Source organism: Leguminivora glycinivorella, chromosome Z, assembly GCF_023078275.1.
Source record: "Leguminivora glycinivorella isolate SPB_JAAS2020 chromosome Z, LegGlyc_1.1, whole genome shotgun sequence".
NCBI classification, from domain to species: Eukaryota; Metazoa; Arthropoda; class Insecta; order Lepidoptera; family Tortricidae; genus Leguminivora; species Leguminivora glycinivorella.
In genome coordinates, this window is record NC_062998.1 from 31790185 (window position 1) to 31811979 (window position 21795).

Sequence of the window (21795 nt, forward strand, 5' to 3'; positions counted from 1 at the left end):
GGGTCCGCTTTGACAACCGCTAAAACTACTCATGACGGACAACATTATGAAGAAAACTTTCCGTACATATAAAATGTGACTTGTAAAATAAACTGTGCTAATTTATACTTGGCAATAAAGACATTATAACTAGCAATTCGTATAAAGGTATTATGTTAGTCATAAGCGGAAAAACTAGGTTCTCCACAACTTATTAATAAAGAAGACCTTTGCATTAAGTTACTTTTAGGGTTTTTTGTTGTCAATTAATAAAAAAATACATTATTACAGGCTAACCTGTATATAAAAACCGTGAGCGAAGCGGACGCCGGCACATACATCTGCCGCGTGAACAACGGGCGCGCCGTGACGGAGGGGCGCGTGTTGCTGAAGGTCACCGGCGTGGTGCCGCAGTTCAACCGGTTCAGCTACCTGGCGCTGCCCAACTTGCCTGATGCTTACACGCAATTTGACATCGAGATCTCCTTCAAACCTACTGGTAACATACATTATCCATGTTTTTCACTACATCTAGACAATATATTATGGCTCCGCGTCCCAAACAGAATATTTGCCTCCAAAACAGCAGCAACGTTTCTCGATCCCGCTCTGTCATATTAGACTTAGGGCGAGTTGCATCGACTACATTTTGACAGACACGTCAACGTCACGCAGCAGAGGTCTATGGAACTTCCTATACAATAAAATTTAGCGAACGCTTTAACGATGACAGACGGTTTGGTGCAACCGACCCTATGTATGTACATTGAGGTGCAAAATAGCATGTAGAAATGATGAATGAATTATTTATGAATTCGCTGAATTAATTTAAAAAATCTTTTGCAGATTCCGACGGTCTTATCCTCTTGACAATGGACGGACTGGCACATTCGTAGCCTTAAGGCTGTACAGCGGCCAGCCTGAGATGGTGCTTGACGCTGGTTCCGGGCCCATCACTGTCATGGGAGACCGACCTTTGCAACTCAATACATGGCACACAGTTCGTCTAAGCCGAATGGACACTAAAGGTATAGAACCCTTTCACAGTAAAAGTCCATACTTACTATATAATATTATAAATGGGAAAGTGTGTGTGTCTGTTTGTTTGTCCGTCTTTCACGGCAAAACGGAGCGACGAATTAACGTGATTTTTTTAAGTGGAGATAGTTGAAGGGATGGAGAGTGACATAGGCTACTTTTGTCTCTTTCTAACTCCCCTATTCCCTAACATAGGGGGGGAAGTTTGTATGGAACATTCCGCAAATATCGAATTTAACGCGTGCGAAGCCGCAGGCAAAAGCTAGTAGCAAATAAAGCATGGTGTCAATACGACGGGGTTCTAGAGTAGCCTAGGATTCTATATATTTGGTTGACTGTACCTAAATTTAAACGCAAGCTTACCCGTAGTAAAAAAAATGTTCCGAATCGGAAACATAAGTAAAAACTCACTTGTTTTTTTAGTATCGATGAACGTTGACGACGCTGGGCCATTCACCGCCGTGATCCCGACACAGCTCGCTGTAATGGATCTCAACAACCCGCTGTACATTGGAGGGTTACCGGACAACATACAGCTGCCGGCCGCACTGGCGAACACACCAGGGTAAGTAAACAAATATGATTTTCATAATTCAGTTTCCACCAAAATTTTGTGTCACAATACTTAGGCTAGTTTCCTACTAGTCAAATCAGCTTCTTTTTAAAAACTGTCAAAACGATTTGCTAATATGGAATTACTATGAAATACTGAGGAGTGACGTCACGGTCAATTCATTTACTTTGTATCTTTCTCTTTGACTTATTAAATAGAAATTATGTTTAAACATATTTACTGTTCATATTTTTCTTCTAATTATGTGGTGCAGTAACACAGTATCTACATAAAGTCGTGCACTGCAATATTTTATTTTAAGTATAGGAAACTAGCCTATTATAAGCCTGGCAAAAAAGTAGCAATCAAAATGTGATAACTAATACAGAAACTATGTCGCCTGAATGTATGGGGCAGGAGGTATGCGTCAAATCCGGTAGTTCTGATTTTTTGCAGACTTGTTTATCATATTGGCTTAATGAATAATCCAAGTTTTTGGCCTCGAGCGCCGAACGTAACTTTGTCAAAAAATGAAACCATTTCTTTTAAAATTTTGGCGATTATAACCCTAAAGGACCAGTTTTTGAAAAAAACCTTTCTTAGGACGTTTTTCAAGTACCTGGACTAAATTTGCTCCAACCTGATACTAAAGTTGTCTCTTTAGACCCAATAGTTTAGGAGATTAAGCCTTTCAAAGTTTATCATTTTTTTCGTTACTGGATATAATGTGTGGAACAAAACGGGACGACGCTGTTTTTAGGGTTCCGTACCAAAAAGGTACAACAGGAACCCTTATGGTGCGACTCTGTCCGTCTGTCTGTCCGTCTGTCACATTCCTAAATATCTCGAGAACTACTAATGCTATCAACTTGAAATTTGGAATAGTTGTGAACATTGTAAACCTCTACAAATAGAAAGTATAATTTTTTTAAATATATTAATTTTAATTGTAGAAAATGGCCAAAATGAAAGGGGGGCAAACTGTAAATTTCAAGTTACTAGGTCAAGTGGGGTATCGTTGGAAAGAGCTCAAATTGAACGTAAATAAGCTATTTTTTATAATTTTTTTGTTGTGGAAAAAAAAAAAGAATTTTGAAGGAAAATGTAAAAAAAAATACCGTCCCCCCCCCCCCCCCCCCTTATCTCCGAAGTTTACCAACGAAAAATTATGAAAATTTTAGTAAACATTGGTTTTATGCTATATATTACAGGAAAAATATAATCGTGTTTGTATTTTGAATACTTTTTTTTTAATTCACAAAAAACTTTTCAGGTTTTTACTTTCAATTTACCCACCCTTGCGGATGTATATCGTACTTCAAATTTATACGAGATGTTACGTAAACCATCTTCTGTCCAATAAAGTAAAAACTGTTTAAATCGGTTAACATTATAAAGAATTATCCCTGAAAAACCAGGTCGCGCAAATTAGTTTGCAAAATGACCGGGAGATGGCGCTATACACTATAATACTCATTAGTGCCTATACTTTTGTCTTCTAGTCAAGTCATTAGAGTTATATGAAAATATGAGATTATTATTACTAGGTAGTGTGAAAGAAAGTTTGTACGGAACCCTCGGTGGGCGAGTCTGACTCGCACTTGGCCGGTTTTTTAATTTCTACTTTCTTTTGCCATGAATCATGGCCCATGATGTAGGTACAGTTACGTAAATATCCATTTTTCTTGTACATTATAGTCAAGTCTTTTACAATATGATCCCTAAAACTGATTTGTTGCTGATAATATTGTTCTAGGTTCACCGGCTGCGTAGGAATGCTCATCTTGGGTAAACAAGAACAGGACATAATGGCGAACAGTTACAAATACGGGGTTACCGAGTGTGATTCATGCTCCCCTAACCTCTGCCTGCACGGAGGTGTATGCCAGGTAACAACATCTAACGATCTGTCAGTCATACCTGACTCCTGTGTAAGGATAAATGCGGACACAAACAATTTGATATCCAGCTCTGATCTCGTACATTGACTGACAATATATGACAACAATGTGTGACAATGTATTGTGTTTTGTATGTGTTGAAAATTTTAAATTGTGTTGAGTGAAGGAATTTTCAGTACCTACACGTGGTACAGTGAAACGTACGAGTATCATACTAGTATGGAAAATATGACCACCGGGTCAAGTAAGCTAGTGTGCACTGTGCATTCATTAAACGAACATACTAAACTAATAATATTTATTCCCATTAGTTTAATGATGCGACTAGGAACGTCTGGCAGCCCTACCATTTTGCTCTGGAATATTGTAATGCCATGAAACTCGTGAATCATGATATTCATGATTGATGTATCTTTTGCAAGGTGATTTCATACGCTCTGTAATAATAGTCACGATGTAGTTCCAGGAACAACAATGGCTAATTTAAAATATTAATTATACTGTATTGAACATTCAGGAGGCTCGCAACGAACGCGGATACGTGTGCCTGTGCCCAGCCGGGTACGCGGGCCAGAACTGCGACCACACGGGCGAGGGCTGCCGCCCGCACATCTGCGGGCCTGGCAAGTGCACCGAGGTCGGCGGAACCTACAAATGCTCCTGCCCCATCACGCACGCTGGACACAAGTAATTAAGTGTTTTTTATACCTGTGTCACCAATAGAGTGCAGTGCTTATCAAGTTATCACACATACAAAACTATACAGTAACTTATATTTACATAGGTACCTAAGTATGTATTTAACGGTTTTTTGAGAAGTTTTCACTATGACATTGCTGCATCAAAGCAGTTTGTTAACAGAAAGCGTACTGCAGATCACGTTCTATATGTTGCTTCCCTGATATACTCACGTGTGAATTTATCAGTGCGACAAAGGGGCAATGGGGCAAGGCAGGCTCTCAAAGATAATGCCGAAGTCGCTCTCTGACCAGAGTTTTGCGTAATACCCCTTTTCACACGTCTCATATTGTCAATACTTGAAAAATGTCATATCTTTCAATATTACATAAAGTTGTCACTATGTGATTACATGTATTCAGTTTGCACTATATTTTTTAGATAGCTACCTATGCGTAATAGGCTACTTGCCTTCTAGTAAAATCAGTTTATTTTTAAGAGCTGTCAAAACGAACTTGAACGATTTGTATGGAATTAATATGAAATTGTGCCGAGTGACGTCACGGTCAACTGATTTACTTTATATCTTTCTCTCCGACTTATAAAAAAGAAATTGGGTTTAAAAATAACTTCTGTCCATGTTTTTCGTATAAATACTTGATGCTTTTTTTCGTGCACGGAATAAAATATTTTAACTACAGGCAAATTGCCTATTGTAAAATTAACCATCTTGCCCACATTTTTTTCACGAACCCGTAGGTTATTACCCTATATTCAAATTGCAATGATTTCCAGCTGCGAACGCCAGCAGTCCATCGAGTACCCCGCGTTCACCGGGAGCGCGTACCTAGCGATCTCGGCGCCACCGTCCACGCGCTCTCTCTACATGTCCCTGAAGATCAGAGCTATGAGCCCGGTCACTGACGGCATCATCATGTATTGCGCCGAGTCGGAGCTGGGCCACGGAGGATTCACGTCGCTCGCTGTTAAAGACCAACGACTGGAGTTCCGCTACCAGACAGGTGACTGTACGTATTGAGAGTTTTTTAAATATTTTAAATATTTTTTCTCAAACATGGTATGAAATATTGATGTTATGTGCCTTATAATTGGCAGCGAAGTATGACGTTGCAGGTGCGGCTAGGACGATTGATAGATAATGGAATTTCATACAAACCTTGCAGGCCAAGGCCGGCAAAGTCTTCTTTTTTAATTTCCAAACACAGATAATTGTGACATAACATCCAGGTATTTAGCCAATTAAAAAAAAAACTATAAGGTGCTTTATAGACGTGCCGACTGCAACTGGTACGGGCCCTAGACAATATTTGATTTTGGGTGCGTTTTAATACAAAAATTTTTTTCTTTTTTTTTTAAATTTTTTTTTTAACTTTTTGTTTTTTTATTAGCGTATACGGGGTACCAAAGGGGAACGAAAATTCGATTATTTTTGCACTACGACGCACCGTTTAGGAGATACAGCCATCCAAAGTTATTCTACTCCCGTACTTTACAGGGTCGAGCATAGATCTTTAAAATCCTATATAAAAGTCTATTCCCTGGCGCCAGCCCCCGCCGGCTCCCTCGCACACACGCAGTCAGCGTTTATATCAAAAACTATTTGTTTGGTTCTTTAACTATGGCAACGCATTGATATAACGATACTACACGAGTGCCGGCGAGCCGGCGAAGGGTTGACGGCATGCGGCGGCGCTGGGGAGACATTTACGCCAAAATACAGGAAACCGTGTGAATTTCACGAAAGTTATTCTACAAAACTACGAGTATTTAAAAAGTAAGTGCATGGTAGAAAAAGTATTGGATGCAACGGTGTTTAACTGAGTCAAAAAAAAAACTCATGGCGTCTTATTAACAATTTTCAGCTTCGCCTCAAAAAGTTACCTACGCCACTCGCATTCATAGACCACCTTTTAAACGCCGGTTGCATAAAATACTATTTCGATAACATGCATTGACAACTTCAAGCAACACAGAAGGAAGTCAGTTTTCGCACTATTTCTGCTCTGCATATGACCAAGTAGTTAGTATACGATGTGCGTGTAGTGACCTACTTATCCGCAAATGGTTTGAAACATTTGTGTATGATGTCTGTCTATTTTAAACGCATGTGTTTCATCACTACAGATTCGATTTCCTATGTAGTATGCGAAAATTTGCGAAAATATTTCATAATGTAGACTATCTCTTGGGCTCCTCTTTTTCGACCTATAGAAAAGCAGTGTTTTTTGAAACATACTTTAATGGCATGTGTTTTTTGTAGCATACCAACCCGCGATCCTGGCCAGCCAGCGTCAGCTCCGCCCCAACGAGTGGACCGAGGTGACGCTCACGCGCTCCGGCCCCACAGTGCGCTTGACCATCAACAGCGAAACCGTCTCCAACATCTTACCTCAACCCAACCAACTTGGAGTAAGTTTGTTTAAGAACATTCTAGAAACCAAAAAATCTTTCAGAATTGCGAAGCAAATAACAATTTTGCTTTCGTTTTGTAACGGCTTTGCATCAGCCTGATGTTTTTACTAGGATAATTAATGTTTACCAACTATTGATTCTGTACGTGATATAACTTATAAATTTGCATAAATGTAAATAACACTGCAACGAAATATATACGTATAACGTACCTGATACTAGTGTACTGCTAGCTTTGTTTAATCAAAAACTGATAGTTTAATTCCAAAGATTTTTATGAAAACTTAGCCGTGAAATTTAGTCTTCGACTTCTATTTTCATGTGTATAAAACGTACCTTTTCCTTAGTAACCTTTTTTTTAGGCATTGTTGAGAGTCAATCGGTCTTGGCTAGAGATACGGGCGGCCGGTTGCTCTTTGCTTGATAACGGCTGGTTTTGTTGTGTTCTCTAGTGGTGTTTTATAAGTTAAATCTGGTAAGGTGGTCAGGTCAGGTAGGTAATAAGGGACTTGGTTATGTTTAATTAAAGGTTTGGAGGGTATCTCTTATATATTTGGTGTGATTAACAAATATAATTTAATTGGCAGGAGCTTCACTTGAAAACACCCATGTACGTGGGCGGCGTGGATGACTCAAACATCGTGCTGAACAGAAACGTCGAAGTGACGGGTGGATTCAGCGGATGCATCAAGGATGTAAGTCCCTTTTCATTTTGTTTCGTTTACATATTATTTTTAATATCTTATACTTACAAAATACATATACCTATTTTTATAACTCATGTATCTTGTAAAGTTATTTAATTATGTGTGTACCGAAAATGTACATGTAGTCTTATTACAGGTACTAGTGCAAGATAATAAGGTGAACATCGTGAACGCGTCGATAATCTCCGCCAACGTTCAGGAGTGCAGTAGCTACGACCGAGGAGACATCCAGTATGAGCCTGAGAATTCTGAGGTAACATATCGATGATTCTTTACTGCCTTGCGTTCCTTCTCTCTGAAGTAGAATTAAGTAAAACCATCTAAAGGCATCTTTATATTCCTTGCAAATGTCTAGAGTCCGCTTGGCGACTTCTCTCAAGAATTGACGTAGGCTGTCGTGGGCAATAATTTTTGACTGCCGCCTTATCTTCCAACGCAGTGGGGAAACTAGACATAATTAGGACTAGTCCGGTCTCCTTCACAAAAAGCATCCAGTACATATATGCGGATAACTAACACATACTCGAATTATAAATATTCACTTATATCTTAACATTATCATTTTTTCTCTGCAGGACTTGGGCGTATGCTCTCGCTGCATGAACGGCGGGCGTTGCGCCCCCGGCGGAAACAGCTGCCAGTGCCCGGCCGGGTACTCCGGGACATACTGCGAGAGCCGCTCGGCAGCGCGCTCGCCGTGCAGCCCCAACCCCTGCATTCACGGCGCCTGCCGCCCCGCCACCAACCGCCAGGACAGGTTCAACTACACCTGCGACTGCCCGCTTGGATTCGGTGGACAGAACTGCCATATTAGTAAGTTATCCACATTGAGGTGTAGGTACACACATACGCACTTAGACCACCCACCAAGAATAGGTATGTAGGTTGTATCAGCTAACCTTGGCCTACAATAAAATATAATAATTAATAGTACATTTCCAATAACTTTTTTTTTTATATGAGTACTAGGAATTTAGAGCAAAGCTCTATTATATCCCTGCCTGTGTGGTGACGGGTTAAGAATTTTTTTAATATGAGTACTAGGAATTTAGAGCAAAGCTCTATCATATCCACAAATTGGACGCCGGAATGTCCCGAAGGGACATCCCGGGGAAAGGACATCCCGAGGAAAACATTTCCAATAACCTTGTAATACACCTGCATATGTAATAATAACTGCATGTGTAATTATGTCTGTCTTTTTCTAAAATAGAGGCCGAAGTTCTGAATCTCCGATCCTTGAGATTTTAAAATGATTGAGTTCGTTGAGAATCACTTGGTACAGGTTTAATTATGATGATAATGAAATATGTCCCAAAAAGTGTATGGACATGTAATAGGCTAGTTTCCTACTAGTCAAATCAGCTTCTTTTTAAGAACTATCATAACGATTTGCTAATATGGAATTACTATACAAGTGTACCTACAAGTTTCTAATGGGTCGGCAACGCGCATGTGACACTCCTTGAGTTGCAGGCGTCCATAGGTTACGGTGACCGCTTTCTATCAGGCGGGCCGTATACCTGTTTGCCACCGACGTGGTATAAAAAAACTATGAAATGCTGAGGAGTGACGTCACGGTCAATTAATTTACTTTATATATTTTTCTTTGACTAATTAAATAAAAATTATGTTGAGACATAACTACTGTCCGTATTTTTCTTCTAATTAATGGTGCTTTATTTCGTGCACTGCATAAAATATTTTATTTTAAGTATAGGAAACTAACCTATTTAAGTCACGAGAATACCCACCTACAAGTGAAAACTCTTACTAAAACGTGACGTAATAGAACGGAGTTTTTGAGATATTTTTCTGGGCGTTTTCCAAATTAAATCCCGAATATCGAATTTCACCAGATCTGGACGTGTTTGGGCTCATTCTTCTCAGAATCACGAGCTGATTCGATCCCGACGATAAAAAATGTGTCCCAAATTTTCCATACAAAATTCGAGTTTCCAATACGTCACGCGTCTGCACGCTCGTAGTAAGTTCATACTAAAATCGAGACGTAAAAGGAAAAAAAATAGGACACATTTTTTTATCGTCGGGAGATCGAATCAGCTCGTGATTCTGAGAAGAATAAGCCCAAACACGTCCAAATCTGGTGAAATTCGATATTCGGGATTTAATTTGGAAAACGCCCTTCTAATTGACAATACCGACGATTCCGAGTAGAATGAGCCCGAAAACAACAACTTAACTAATGAGACTTATATTTTCAATAAGAATGATTTTGTGAAAACGCCCACCTGAAAGCTATAAATATGTTATTTCGCTTGAAGAGCTTAACAGTAGAAGCAGTGTTTCATACGCGGTATTTAATCCGCAGAACTGCAACTCCACCACAGCGTCGGTTTCGACGGCAACGGTTACATCGAGCTGGCGGCCGACAACCTGCGTTACGACAGATATCCCGTGGAGTTTGGAATGGCTGTTGTGACCACCAGCTCCGATGGCGTACTTCTCTACCAGAGGGAGACCAACGCCGGCGACCGGGGAGACTATGTGCTTTTGCGATGTAAGATTTATCATAGTCTTTTCCTTTGATACTATTACACAGGTATTTGAGATCCATACTAATATTATAAATGGGAAAGTGTGTGTGTCTGTTTATTTATCCGTCTTTCACGGCAAAACGGAGCGACGAATTGACGTGATATTTTAAGTGGAGATGGTTGAAGGGATGGAACGTGATATAGGCTACTTTTTGTCTCTTTCTAACGCGAGCGAAGCCGCGGGCAAAAGCTAGTAAAAATATAATTTACTACTTAACATATGTATATCCATACTAATATTATAAATGGGAAAGTGTGTGTGTGTCTGTTTGTTAGTCCGTCTTTTACGGCAAAACGGATCGACGAATTGACATGATTTTTTAAGTCGAGATAGTGAAGGGATAGAAAGTGACATAGGCTACTTTTTGTCTCTTTCTAACGCGAGCGAAGCCGCAGGAAAATGCTAGTAATTTATATGTGATTAAAAGCAAGTGTGTTCACAGTGAGATACTTTTAAGGAAACATCTGTATTCAAACATGTAAGCCAACATTTTACTGTAGGTACTTATTTTTCATGTATGTTTCTGTGTTATCTCCTTGATAAATAAATAAATAAATAAATAAGTAAGTAGTAACAAAAGTTAATGTTTAATGTTTGCAGTGGAAAACGCGCGCGCGGTGTTGGAACTGGACCTCGGAGATGGGCCCATCACTTTGAGAGAAGACTTGGTGGATGTGAGCGACGGGGAGCGCCATGTGGTACGTGTCCGATACAAATATATATTGTTTTATTATTTATTACAAGCCTACGGCACTGGTCCCACCGCGAGCCAGTAAACTATGAGCAAAGACATATCGTCACTACTTTGAAAAAATCTCGTATCTCACACTGCTCTTCAAAGTTAAAACGCAGTAAGTCTATATGCATTCCATACATACTTATTACATTTTTCTTTTCATAGACAGAAGAAGATACAAGTTTTTTTCAAAGTAGTGACGATATATAACTCCGTACAGACAGATAAAGTCTAAGAAATGACGTACCTAAGTACCATACAGAAAAAGGTACAGTGGCCTAGATGGCATTACACCTTTGGGGTACGCTCAGCTAGATGTCGCTAATATTAGCTTTGCTTAGTTTGGGGCTAAGTTGATCTGTGTAAGGTGTCCGCAATATTTATTTATTTATTTATTAATATTTGACATTTTAACACATATCAAGCTAAGAATATGGGCCAAATTGTCAAAACTGAGGTTCAATAGTTTTAAGCCTGTGTCAAGAGATGGCAGTCTATGCACTGTGATTACATATTTTACTTCGACAGTAACTCTCTATAATACTCGATAATCTTTGCTATGAGCCGATAGCTCATAGCTTACTAGTTCGCGGTGGGACCAGTGCCTACAGTAGGGGCCTACCCACAGAACTTTATTTAGATAGAAGAAACAAGTTCATCTATTTGTATAGGGGCGGGGCGTGTCAAATTTTGTACTGAAGTTGTTTCTTGCCTGTAATTTTAAATATGTCTCAGGCTCTTGATTGTTCATAATTTTTGTGTTGTTGCAATTGAATATCACGTAACGAGGCATTTTTTATGTTTTGATTGAATTCAACTTGACGCCCGAAAGCTGCAAGCTGCGATTAAAGACGGACAACTCAGTGGATTTCACTGAGTTCATTTGACACGCTAAGTAGATACGTTTGCTTGATCTATGGTTTATATGACATTTGTGGGCATACCAGATACTCGCTCATCTTGCGGCATCCGCACTATGATATTTTAGCCCACGTATGATACAACTATCATGATTATCATGAATCATGATATTTTAACCTTTTAAATGCTTTTATGTCATTTAAATAAACACACTCAAATGCCAAGCTCCCGGGCGTAAGCGAAATAATGCATAAGGTACAGCGGGGCAAATCTCGACGGGGGGCAATTGTAAACTAATCCATTTTTTCCATTATTACACTATTATAAGTTCTACCTACATGTATCCACTGAACACGTCTACCGTATATTGGCAGGGTGCAAATCGGGTGGAGGGGGTAGCTAAAACGATCACAGCGCTCACTACGGCCAAAATTGACATCTTAGTCGCTGACTTGCGCTGTCAAATCCATATTGCAGTAAACATTTTCATGTCGTTTTTGAGATAAATTTAATACGGGCCCAATAAAATTTGTTATGGCGAATTGTAATAACTGCAAGAAAAGTAGCGACTAAATTCTAGCTATTTCCAAGACCGTGGTGGAAACGAAACCACCGTTTAAGTGAATAGTTGCCGTAAGAAGAAAAGTGTCGTCCAATCTCTAAAGTTTTACTTAAAGTGCGTAATCATTTGATACAAGTATTGAATTGAATTTACGGTGAATTTATAGTGCAAATTTTATTGGAGGTAGAAAAGCCGACGTGGAAACCAATCCCAGTTATGTTCGGAAATAATTTTATTTGTATCCTCATCTGTGCTCCTGTTTACAAATCGAAACGGATTGACGAAAATGCGTAAATATCGAGGCTTCAATGGGAAGAAGGAGCACGAGAACAATAGAAGCAGAAGCAGTCCATCCACTGAAGGCTTATCACATTTTAAATAAAATTCCTGAGAACTTATTTCATCGCATTCATGATTGTATTTGATGTGATATCTGGTAAACCTCCAATATTTTCAAGTAAATGAAACAAGTTTATGTAATGTATATTATAATTAAACGTTATTATAGCTAGTTTGTTTTTATTTTACAATAAACCCTGTACCCTGCAATGATACTTATATAATACCTATAAGTAGTTAGCCTATGAAAATGACAGGATAGCAGTGAACTGATCAACTATTTCAAAAGCCAATGATTTATTTATACTTTATTGCACATAGGTAGGTACAAATGGTGTAAAAAAGTCTTCAATCTCTAGAAAATGCCCAGCTAGCACCAATTTCTTGTCTTTATTCATCGTCTTAGGTTGGAAAATGATTTCGTCACCATTTTAGTCACCAGTTTGTTAATTTCTCACTGAAAACAACAATTTTAATGTTATTGGCGATAATGTTGTAACCACCGTCGTCCAAAATTGTCTAATATAGTAAAATAACACAAGATTTCATTAATTTTTTCACAATTTTTACTTACTTCTCGCTTAACAGCGGCGACAATATTGTCCATAATGGTCACCTGTCACGTGGCGTGTCGTCGCGCACGGTCCCAATAATCGGTGGGCACTCTATTTAATAATGCAAACATTGTAAAACATGGAAAAAATGGACCAGTTACATTTGCCTCCCAGTAGAGATTTGTCCCGCTGTACCTTACTTACTTACTACTTGAAAGTGTCAAAAATACTTAATAAACCTAGCGTTGTTTTTGGCATTCCAATGGCGAACATTATTTATTTGAATTCATGTATAAAACTTTCACACATATTTATTTTCCAGATACATATGTACTTACGAAAAAACTTAATTATGTATAAATAAAATAAATAACAATTCATATGTAACTAGACTCCTTAACTCAAATAATCTTTTCAATTTAAGATTAGCAGTTAAGTACCTATATTATAAATGCATGTACGTTTCTTAGAAATAAACAGATTAAATTTTTTTTTTTTTTTACAGATGTAGTGCGAAAAGATTTGCCTTCGTATTGTTACGGAAACGTACGAACGTGTCATGCTATTTCAGTCAGTCTCAGTACAATATGTAGTAACATTGACTGAACTAGCATGACAAAATATGAACGTTTCCGGGCAAATACGAAAATAAACCATTGTCGCACTACATACTAGTTCGATTTCCTCCACAGATCGCAGTTAGAATATATCAAAATAAACAAATAGAACTGAACGTCGAAGAAAGGAGACAAACTCAAACCTATCCGGGATTGACCGGCGTCATGAGTGCAGACTCCAACATATATATTGGTGAGTCAAATATATTTTTACAGTAATTCATACTATACACTATAATAATATTATAAATGGGAAGGGCAATTCCACGTAACTGTAATGTAAGTGACCACTTCATTGCATGTTTTTTTATTTATGATGCAAATTGAAGTCTTAATTTATCTCTAGATAAGCCTACTTTTAATCCTTAGATATATTGATATTTAAATTAGCACCATGAATAAAAAAACATGCAAATAATTGGTCACTTACATTACTCTGTTACATGGAATTACCCGAAAGTATGTGTGTCTGTTTGTTTGTCCGTCTTCCACGACAAAACGGAGTGACGAATTGACGTGATTTTTAAGTGGAGATAGTTTAAGGGTTGGAGAGTGACATTGGCTATTTGTTGTCTCTTTCTAACCCCCTACTTTCCTGAAATAGGGATTGGAAGTTTGTATGGAGCATTCCGCAACTTGCGAGCGAAGCCACGGGCAAAAGCTAGTTATGTCTTAAATTATACATACATTTGACGATACATGTTCGAAGTCGTAACTAGTGTCGATTTAAATTATCGTCACTCGTTTTTAATTCCTTCTTTTCGTAAAAGTTATCTAATAATTGTATTGCGCCGTTTTTTAACTACGCATATAACAAAAATAAACGTTTAAATGACTTGTAGGAAAACTATTGACACATAGGTAACTATATAAAATATTATTACCTACTAAGCAGTTTACACTAATATTGGCCGAAGTTTATATCACTTTGTATAACTAAACTAAAGTTTCTTAATTAAAGGTGGATATAAATAACTCAGATAATGAAGAAGCGCTGGTAGCCTAGCGGTAATATCGTGCAACTTTCGATCAGGACGGTCGCAGGTTCGAACCCCGGTTGAGTTTTTCGGAACTTATGTGCGAAATTTCATTTGATATTTGCCAGTCGCTTTTCGTTGAAGGAAAACATCGCGAGGAAACCGGACTAATTCCAATAAAGCCTAGTTAACATTCGGGTTGGAAAAACAGATGGCAGTCGCTTTTGTAAAAACTAGAGCCTACGCCAAATCTTGGCATTAGTTGTCAAAGCGGACCCCAGGCTCCCATGAGCCATGGCAAATGCCGGGATAACGCAAGGAGGATGATGATACTCGTAAATAATAACTATTAAGATATGGTAAATATTCAATCGCTCAGGGGGGCGATTTTTGAATCTCGCATACGGGATTTTGTCACTAAAATACCGGTTGAAAACGGTGACTTGCTTATTATTTTCAGTAACAATTTCCTGAATTCGAACGCGTGAGACTCAAAAATCGGCCCCCAGGGGATCGATTTGAATTTCGAACGCACGAATTCGCCGTTCGAATGTCTGTGGAAAACGACGGAATGCTATTTTTGAAAAAGGACAGCTAGTAATTTTAAAACTAGTGGTAATGACCACTATTTTTCAATTCTTTTAATAGAATTTAAAGCGCTAGTGTGGAGATATTTGAACGAGTTTCATGAAATCGAATGATTTTTTTTTTATTTATTTTGAAAAAAAAAACGACTTAAACTAATTTTGTACATGAATTAACTTGCCAAACTGTTACGTTTAATGGCAAGATGCGCTCATTTTTTAAACAATCTTAAATTGTATATCTTAACCTATTTACATAATTACATACATACTATAGGAACTTACGCGTAGGCTAAATCAATTAAACAATGATAAGGTAGGTACTCACTCCTCGATAACATGCGTGCGGCGTTCTCGTCGGCTGTTATGTTTACGTTACTAATAGCTTGCACCAGGCCCCGCAGCCGAATGGCATTTCTCCGACGCCAAACGAAAGCGATACGCCGCTGGCTCTGTCGCGCCAATACGCAAGCGCGATAGAGATAGATATCTACTAGCGCTTCGTTTCGTGAGCGTTTCGTGAGCTATTGTGCCATTCGGCTAGCCACCCTGTTGACCTTGGCTTGTTATCGAGGAGAGAAGACCTCGGTTTCGACTTAAGCATTGTTTTAGACAATTTAGGCGTTTGTCTCAATATACTAATTTTATTAAAAGTGTTAGGTACTACGTATTGGGACATTCTCTCTCCATAATAATTATTTACCTTCGGCTGTATTAATCGTTTTTCTCTGACGCTTTTTGTATTATACTTATTTGTTACCGTTAGTTTATAGCAATCTTGAAAGTAATATTCTAATCCTACTAAATATGTCACTTTCTTATCAACCGGTAATATTTTACATAAAGAAAATAATAGATCATAGTTTTTATTACAACTATCCTTATCTTTTTTGCTAACTAGGAACTTGAGCAGTCTCATCAGATAAAATGTGATAAAATGTTTTAAAATGTGATCCGTATTACAGGAGGTATACCCGACGCGCTGAACAAGTGGCACTACCCCGGTATGACGGGCTGCTTCGAGTCGATCGAGCTCACCAAGAACTACCAGCAGAGGTACACCGTCAACCTGGACACGGCCGCCGTGGCCGGACGCAACACCCAACGATGCAAGGAGTAAGTACTCACAACTATTTTATAACTCATTTTTAATTAAAAACAAATAGGTTACTTGACTCTTGTTTAAAGTTTGTCTTATATTATTCATTACTGTCAAATTAACCGAAAAATATCACAATATTTTATTATGACTTTAAACCGCAAAACGTATTTTTAAATTAGGTAGTAGTATAGTTTTACTTAATCACTTAATCAGGCAAAAACAACATCAGCCATGTTAATCTATAATTATCTCTGAATGACGTTATTCAGGATGAAAACAACATTGTCTGACATTTAAGTACTCTTTAAGGCAAAAATAAAAGTTTATGCGCAAGTCACGTGCAGTTATACAACGTGTTTCCGGTATCACTCAAAACCTCAGACACCCCAACTGATTTTTATTTTTTTAAACTCATCTAGAGTATTCGTATTTAAATCTGATGTTTACTTTTTTTTTAATTGAATTTTTAATTTTCTGTACAGCTCTACTCGACTTTTAACTCTACGCTCATTAAAATAATTGCTAACTACCATCATAAACCTTAAAACTATTTATTTGTGTACGTTACTGCAACGACATAAGGTTGACCAATAGACAGCTAAGATGTCACTCTAAAACACTTTAAAGCTTTGTCACAGTAAACTTCAAATTGGACAGGTAATCGCGGTAAGCAAATTTAAACCCAACATTCAAAATGACAAAGTTGTAATTAGGTACGAGTTCAATTTGTTATGACTTATGATAAACATTAAGATTAAACTGACAAACAACGTCAAACTCGTAACGGAGAAAGTATCGTCCAAGTAACCAGCCAGTATTAACACCCCTAAATACTGAAAAAGGTAAGCAACCTCTAGCAATGCGATATGCACAATGTCGCATTACGAACACAATAGAATGGGCACGTAAAAAATAACTAATAATACAAATTAAACAAAAAATATTACCTACCCCCATCAAGATATAGCTCAATCGATTCTACTCTCGATTCTGAACAAACTGTTTTCAGGTTTTTAGTGTTAAGTGAAACACGGTGTATAATTGAATAAGATTTTAGATAACTCTGTTGGTTTTGAAACCATTTTGACGGATAGGTATTCCTTTAAATAAGTAACTACTATAACCTAATTTCGGACTAACGTGAACCTAAAATACCTCTTTGTACTAATACATTTCTTCATTGTAACATTTTTCACGCGGCTTGGATACACAGTTCCATCTTCCCCGACGTATATCCTTACTTCGAAGAAATCGACGTGTTCGAATCTCCTCCTCCTCGATTTTATTTCAATGCAAAATTAGCATTAAGTCCGAACTTTTTCCTTCAATTGACTATCATACCTTCCTTCCTCTACCATTTGTAAGCTGAGCATGTGTAGGTACTCATGCAACGACTGAAGCAGGTAGGTTTATCCATTGTTGATGTTGTTGTGTACTCTAAACTTATGTGACTTGACGACCGGTCTGGCTCAGTCGGTAGTGACCCTGCCTGCTAAGCCGCGGTCCTGGGTTCGAATCCCGGTAAGGACATTTATTTGTGTGATGAGCACAGATATTTGTTCCTGTCATGGATGTTTTTTATGTATATACGTATGTATTTATCTATTTAAGTAGGTATATCGACGCTTAGCACCCATAGTACAAGCTTTGCTTAGTTTGGGGCTAAGTTGATCTGTGTAAGGCGTCCCAATATATAATATATGTACATACTAGTTTACATAGAAAACACCCGTGACCCGAGGAGACATTTTCCTGTCAGTACATCATTCGTATTTGTGTGTCTCTATCGCTATTCAATATTAGTCCAACTATGGCAGTTGCAATCCGATAGTCACACACCGTGGCCTTATATCTATGGACTCAAACCATCATATTCATAAAAACAGCAGAATTCAACCCGCGACCATTGAGTTTATATTCAGGGTCAGCAGGGCGGCGGTATATGTATTGACGTAGTACTGACCAATGTTTTTTTTATTTACAGCAGGCGCCCTTAGGAGACATAAATGAGCGGCGTTTACACTATTCGCCACAATTCCACGAATTTTAGGGATACTGATAGATGTAATAAATTACTCTAGTTTTAATTTTTTTCTCAAGTCTGCATAGCGCCGTATTTTTAGATTTTCGTTAGCAAAAGAGGATAAAACTGATTAATTTTCCGGACCCAACCATTACAATATTTATCAATTGCAGATCAAACAAACCCTCGTGTAGTTCAAATGTATTATTATATTACCTACTTGTTGTTTACAATGAGTTAACGTAAATATGAAAACATTTCGTCAATATGTAGGTATATGTAATATGTATAATAAACATACGATCTATTGTCTTTTGAATAATATTATAATGAAAATCCTTTTATATTCGTGGAATATGCTAGGTCTGCCAGACACAATGAATTATAAGCGGCTAGTTGTTTGTAACGATAAACGATGCTTCGTCTCCTAAGTAATTTTTAATTATTTTGTAAATTGATGTCAATGCAAATTCTAGACTTTGATACAGTACTACCAGAGACTGTCGGTGTTCTTAGTTTTTGTTGGAAACACGAACGAAGAAATAAACGATCGACTTTGAGCTGCGAATGTGAGTGAATGATACCTACAGACAATCGATAGCTCTTGAAATAGGTAGTATTGTTCATGGTTAAACATGTATAGAACTAATTATATTGAACTTTTCAGGACAATACTGCTAGCTTAGTTAAATCGTTAATGGTTAATGAAAATGTATGTAAACTATTAATTAAATACTTATTGCTTAATGTTTATGATGGTGAATCCTATCATATCATGGGTGCTTATAGAAGCACGACGATTTGGTGCCATAAGATTTTAATAAATCATTATATATTGATATGTAGATAGGAAAATATTCAATATTCTCAATTTTATGTGTTAGTTTAGTTGTCTAACGTAACTTTAACACTTAGGTACTGATAGAAGTTTAAGTATCAAAAGTGACTCCAGTCATCAGTTGGCAATAGGCGACCAATCAGTGTCCGAGTACCCTATTTATAATTTACTTTAATGTGTATAAGTACAACTTTACCATTTATTTAATCATTATTATACTTTATCAGCTTCCAACGTTGTAATGAAAAGATTGTGCCAAAATTGATAGTTTGTTCCTTCATTTTTATTTGACACTGCCATTTTGTTGCATTTTAATACAATAGATATAAGTAAATAACGAGTAAATCTATTTCTCCTTCGCTGTCTAGAACAACGAATATTCTAAGTTTAAGCTGTTTTGTAACTATATTAATTGTGATGGCATTTAACTTAATTTTACATCTCCAGTGATGGTTGCACTATTAAATAAGTTTAATATTACGTGTGGATATCGACAGAATGTTAAACTGTTGAGATCGAGGAAATGTTGTGTTAAATATAATTAACATTAAATATGTACGTTTACAAAATATATATGAGCACTGAACATATTTAAATAAGCTATATACATGTGTAATTAATTACAGAACTAAATTCTGATGCTGATCGTCTTGTTTATGGATGTTAAGATAACGAATGCAACTAACAAATAAATAATACAGTGTATCTTATAGTTTTTTATTAATCCCCCCGTAATGTGATCTGAGGAATTCTTATTTATGGACCAAGGTATGTTGAGTACTATTTTTCTGTTTGACGGCGGAGCCGGGAAGCGGTAGTTTCGTTAGCGCGGCAGCAAGAAATTTGACGCTTTCTGGCCGGAGGACAGGAAAGTTTCTTTCAAACCTACAAGATGAAGTGTGGTGGTTGTGGTATGGTACCTACTGTTATAGATGAACTTGCATATTTCACAAAAAAAATCTTTTTTCAGTACAGATGGTGCTTTTTTTACGCACCAGTGCGAAATGTGGTTCATTTCTTGTCAGGTCGAAACTTCAAAGGGCCATCTGTACTGAAAAAACGTCGTACGATACACGCGCGAAAAGGAAATTCGTAACCCGTGTCGATTTAAAACACGACCGAAGGCGAATCTATCGCCACTCGTTTTGTAACTTCCTTTTTTTCGCACTTGTATCGTAATGTAGGTAGTACTATTATTGGTCACTTCCTAGTCTCTTCAACAACTTTACGCAACTGAATGTAATGTAGATGTTCATTCTTGATAAAGAATTATGTTTTGCGATTATTTACATCATTGTGCAGATGCGTCTTGAACTCTTTGTAATAAGTGCTCTCTGATGCCTTTTAGACTACAAGCGTCTAACCAATTGACGCATTTTTTTTCTACGTCATAATATATGCTGTTCGGTATTACTGTAACGAATGGATCCAGACTGTGGCTTTGAATAACGAGGTAATCATTTCTTCCTTTCGTTTCTACGTACGGTTTCCCCAACAGTTCAGATTTTGGGTTATGCCGCGCCACTTTATCCAGTTCCTGTTCTTCCACCTGCTGTTTTGCTAACACATGCGACGAAATCGCAGCCTGTCTAACTGTTTCCGGTGGTCGAATGCTTTGTGGCTTAGCATGCTCTACCGCCTTCTTCTTATCTTGATTGAAAGTTTCTAATAACAGTTTTTCAATCATATTAGTTCTACGTACATCTGATGGAGCATTTGATGCCTGAGGTTGTTCATTCAACCTACTGGGGTGAGGCAGAACTCTGAGAGCAGTAGCGAAATGCACCACTACAATGCTTTTTAAGATCCACACCTGGAATTTGATACAGCAATAATAGAACATGTTAATATTCTGTGAGAGATTATATACACTATTATTACCTACACAACATTTAAATGATGTTCTAGAATGTCTAGATTAACACTGAGGAAATCCTCCTCTAAAGGCCCAATTGCACCAACCACTTAACTCAGGGTTAGTGGGCTGTCATCTGTCATTCCATACAAAATGGTGGGTTAACCCTCTGGTTAACCCTCCAGTTTCGTTGGTGCAAGTGGCCCTAAGTATGCGTGAATAAACCCAATGTTACCTACGTTCATTAAATGAGCCATTATAGATTTCTTTCAAGTACGTTATTAATCTTCTTATTTAAGGACAAAATAACGTTTTTTTTGTCATTAAAGTTTACCCATTGTTAGCGTTCAAATATTGAAATGACAGGTTTAACTGTAATGATTGTGAATAACTTTGATAACCATTTTGATGCCTGATTAAAAATACCATAATGCTCAGAAAGTAAATATAAAATGTTCAGCTCAACCATGAAATTGGCAGAATACCTAGCAATAAAATATTAATCGGAATTTTTTCTGATTACTAAACTTAGTCACTACGGGTCGGTTGCATCAAACCGTCTGTCATACTGAGTTAAAACGTTCGATGTATTATGAACTAATACATTACCTGCCTGTATTATGAACAAAAAAATAGACTTATTGCTATTATACTAAATAGATTTACTGCTGCACCACTACACTATTGCCTCAGCCAGGCTTCTCCATGTTAAAGTTAGGTAGGTACAACAAATGCCAAAGTGATAATAATAAGACAATGTTTTTAAGACTGATTTTTATGTAAAAATGTGTTAGTTGTATTATCTAACATTATATCTTAAAATCGGCCTTGAAAATTCAAGGAAAGTAAGTTTAAAAAACAACTTTATAGCTTAAAAGTCAGTTTTTGGCCGTCGGGCT

General features: G+C 37.5%; 2 protein-coding genes across 2 annotated transcripts in view; one reads left to right on the forward strand and one right to left on the reverse strand.

Moving 5' to 3' along the window:
* Window positions 1-19746, forward strand: part of LOC125240453 (basement membrane-specific heparan sulfate proteoglycan core protein-like) — a 205089-nt gene extending 185343 nt beyond the window's left edge. Inside the window, 16 exon segments of the mRNA XM_048148348.1 lie at window positions 271-478; window positions 826-848; window positions 851-1007; window positions 1441-1582; window positions 3327-3459; window positions 3989-4158; window positions 4945-5177; window positions 6431-6579; window positions 7170-7277; window positions 7426-7542; window positions 7865-8102; window positions 9622-9810; window positions 10449-10546; window positions 13593-13710; window positions 16044-16194; window positions 18165-19746. Coding sequence (XP_048004305.1) covers window positions 271-478; window positions 826-848; window positions 851-1007; window positions 1441-1582; window positions 3327-3459; window positions 3989-4158; window positions 4945-5177; window positions 6431-6579; window positions 7170-7277; window positions 7426-7542; window positions 7865-8102; window positions 9622-9810; window positions 10449-10546; window positions 13593-13710; window positions 16044-16194; window positions 18165-18177 — 2247 coding nt within the window. The 3' untranslated portion in view covers window positions 18178-19746.
* Window positions 19747-20271: 525 nt separating this feature from the next.
* Window positions 20272-21272, reverse strand: LOC125241476. Its single transcript, XM_048149987.1, has 2 exons — window positions 21136-21272; window positions 20272-20854 (listed from the first exon to the last, which is right to left on the reverse strand). The coding sequence occupies exons 1-2, from the start codon at window positions 21151-21153 to the stop codon at window positions 20333-20335; spliced, it is 540 nt and encodes a 179-aa protein (XP_048005944.1). The 5' UTR covers window positions 21154-21272; the 3' UTR covers window positions 20272-20332.
* Between the last annotated feature and the right edge of the window lie 523 nt (window positions 21273-21795).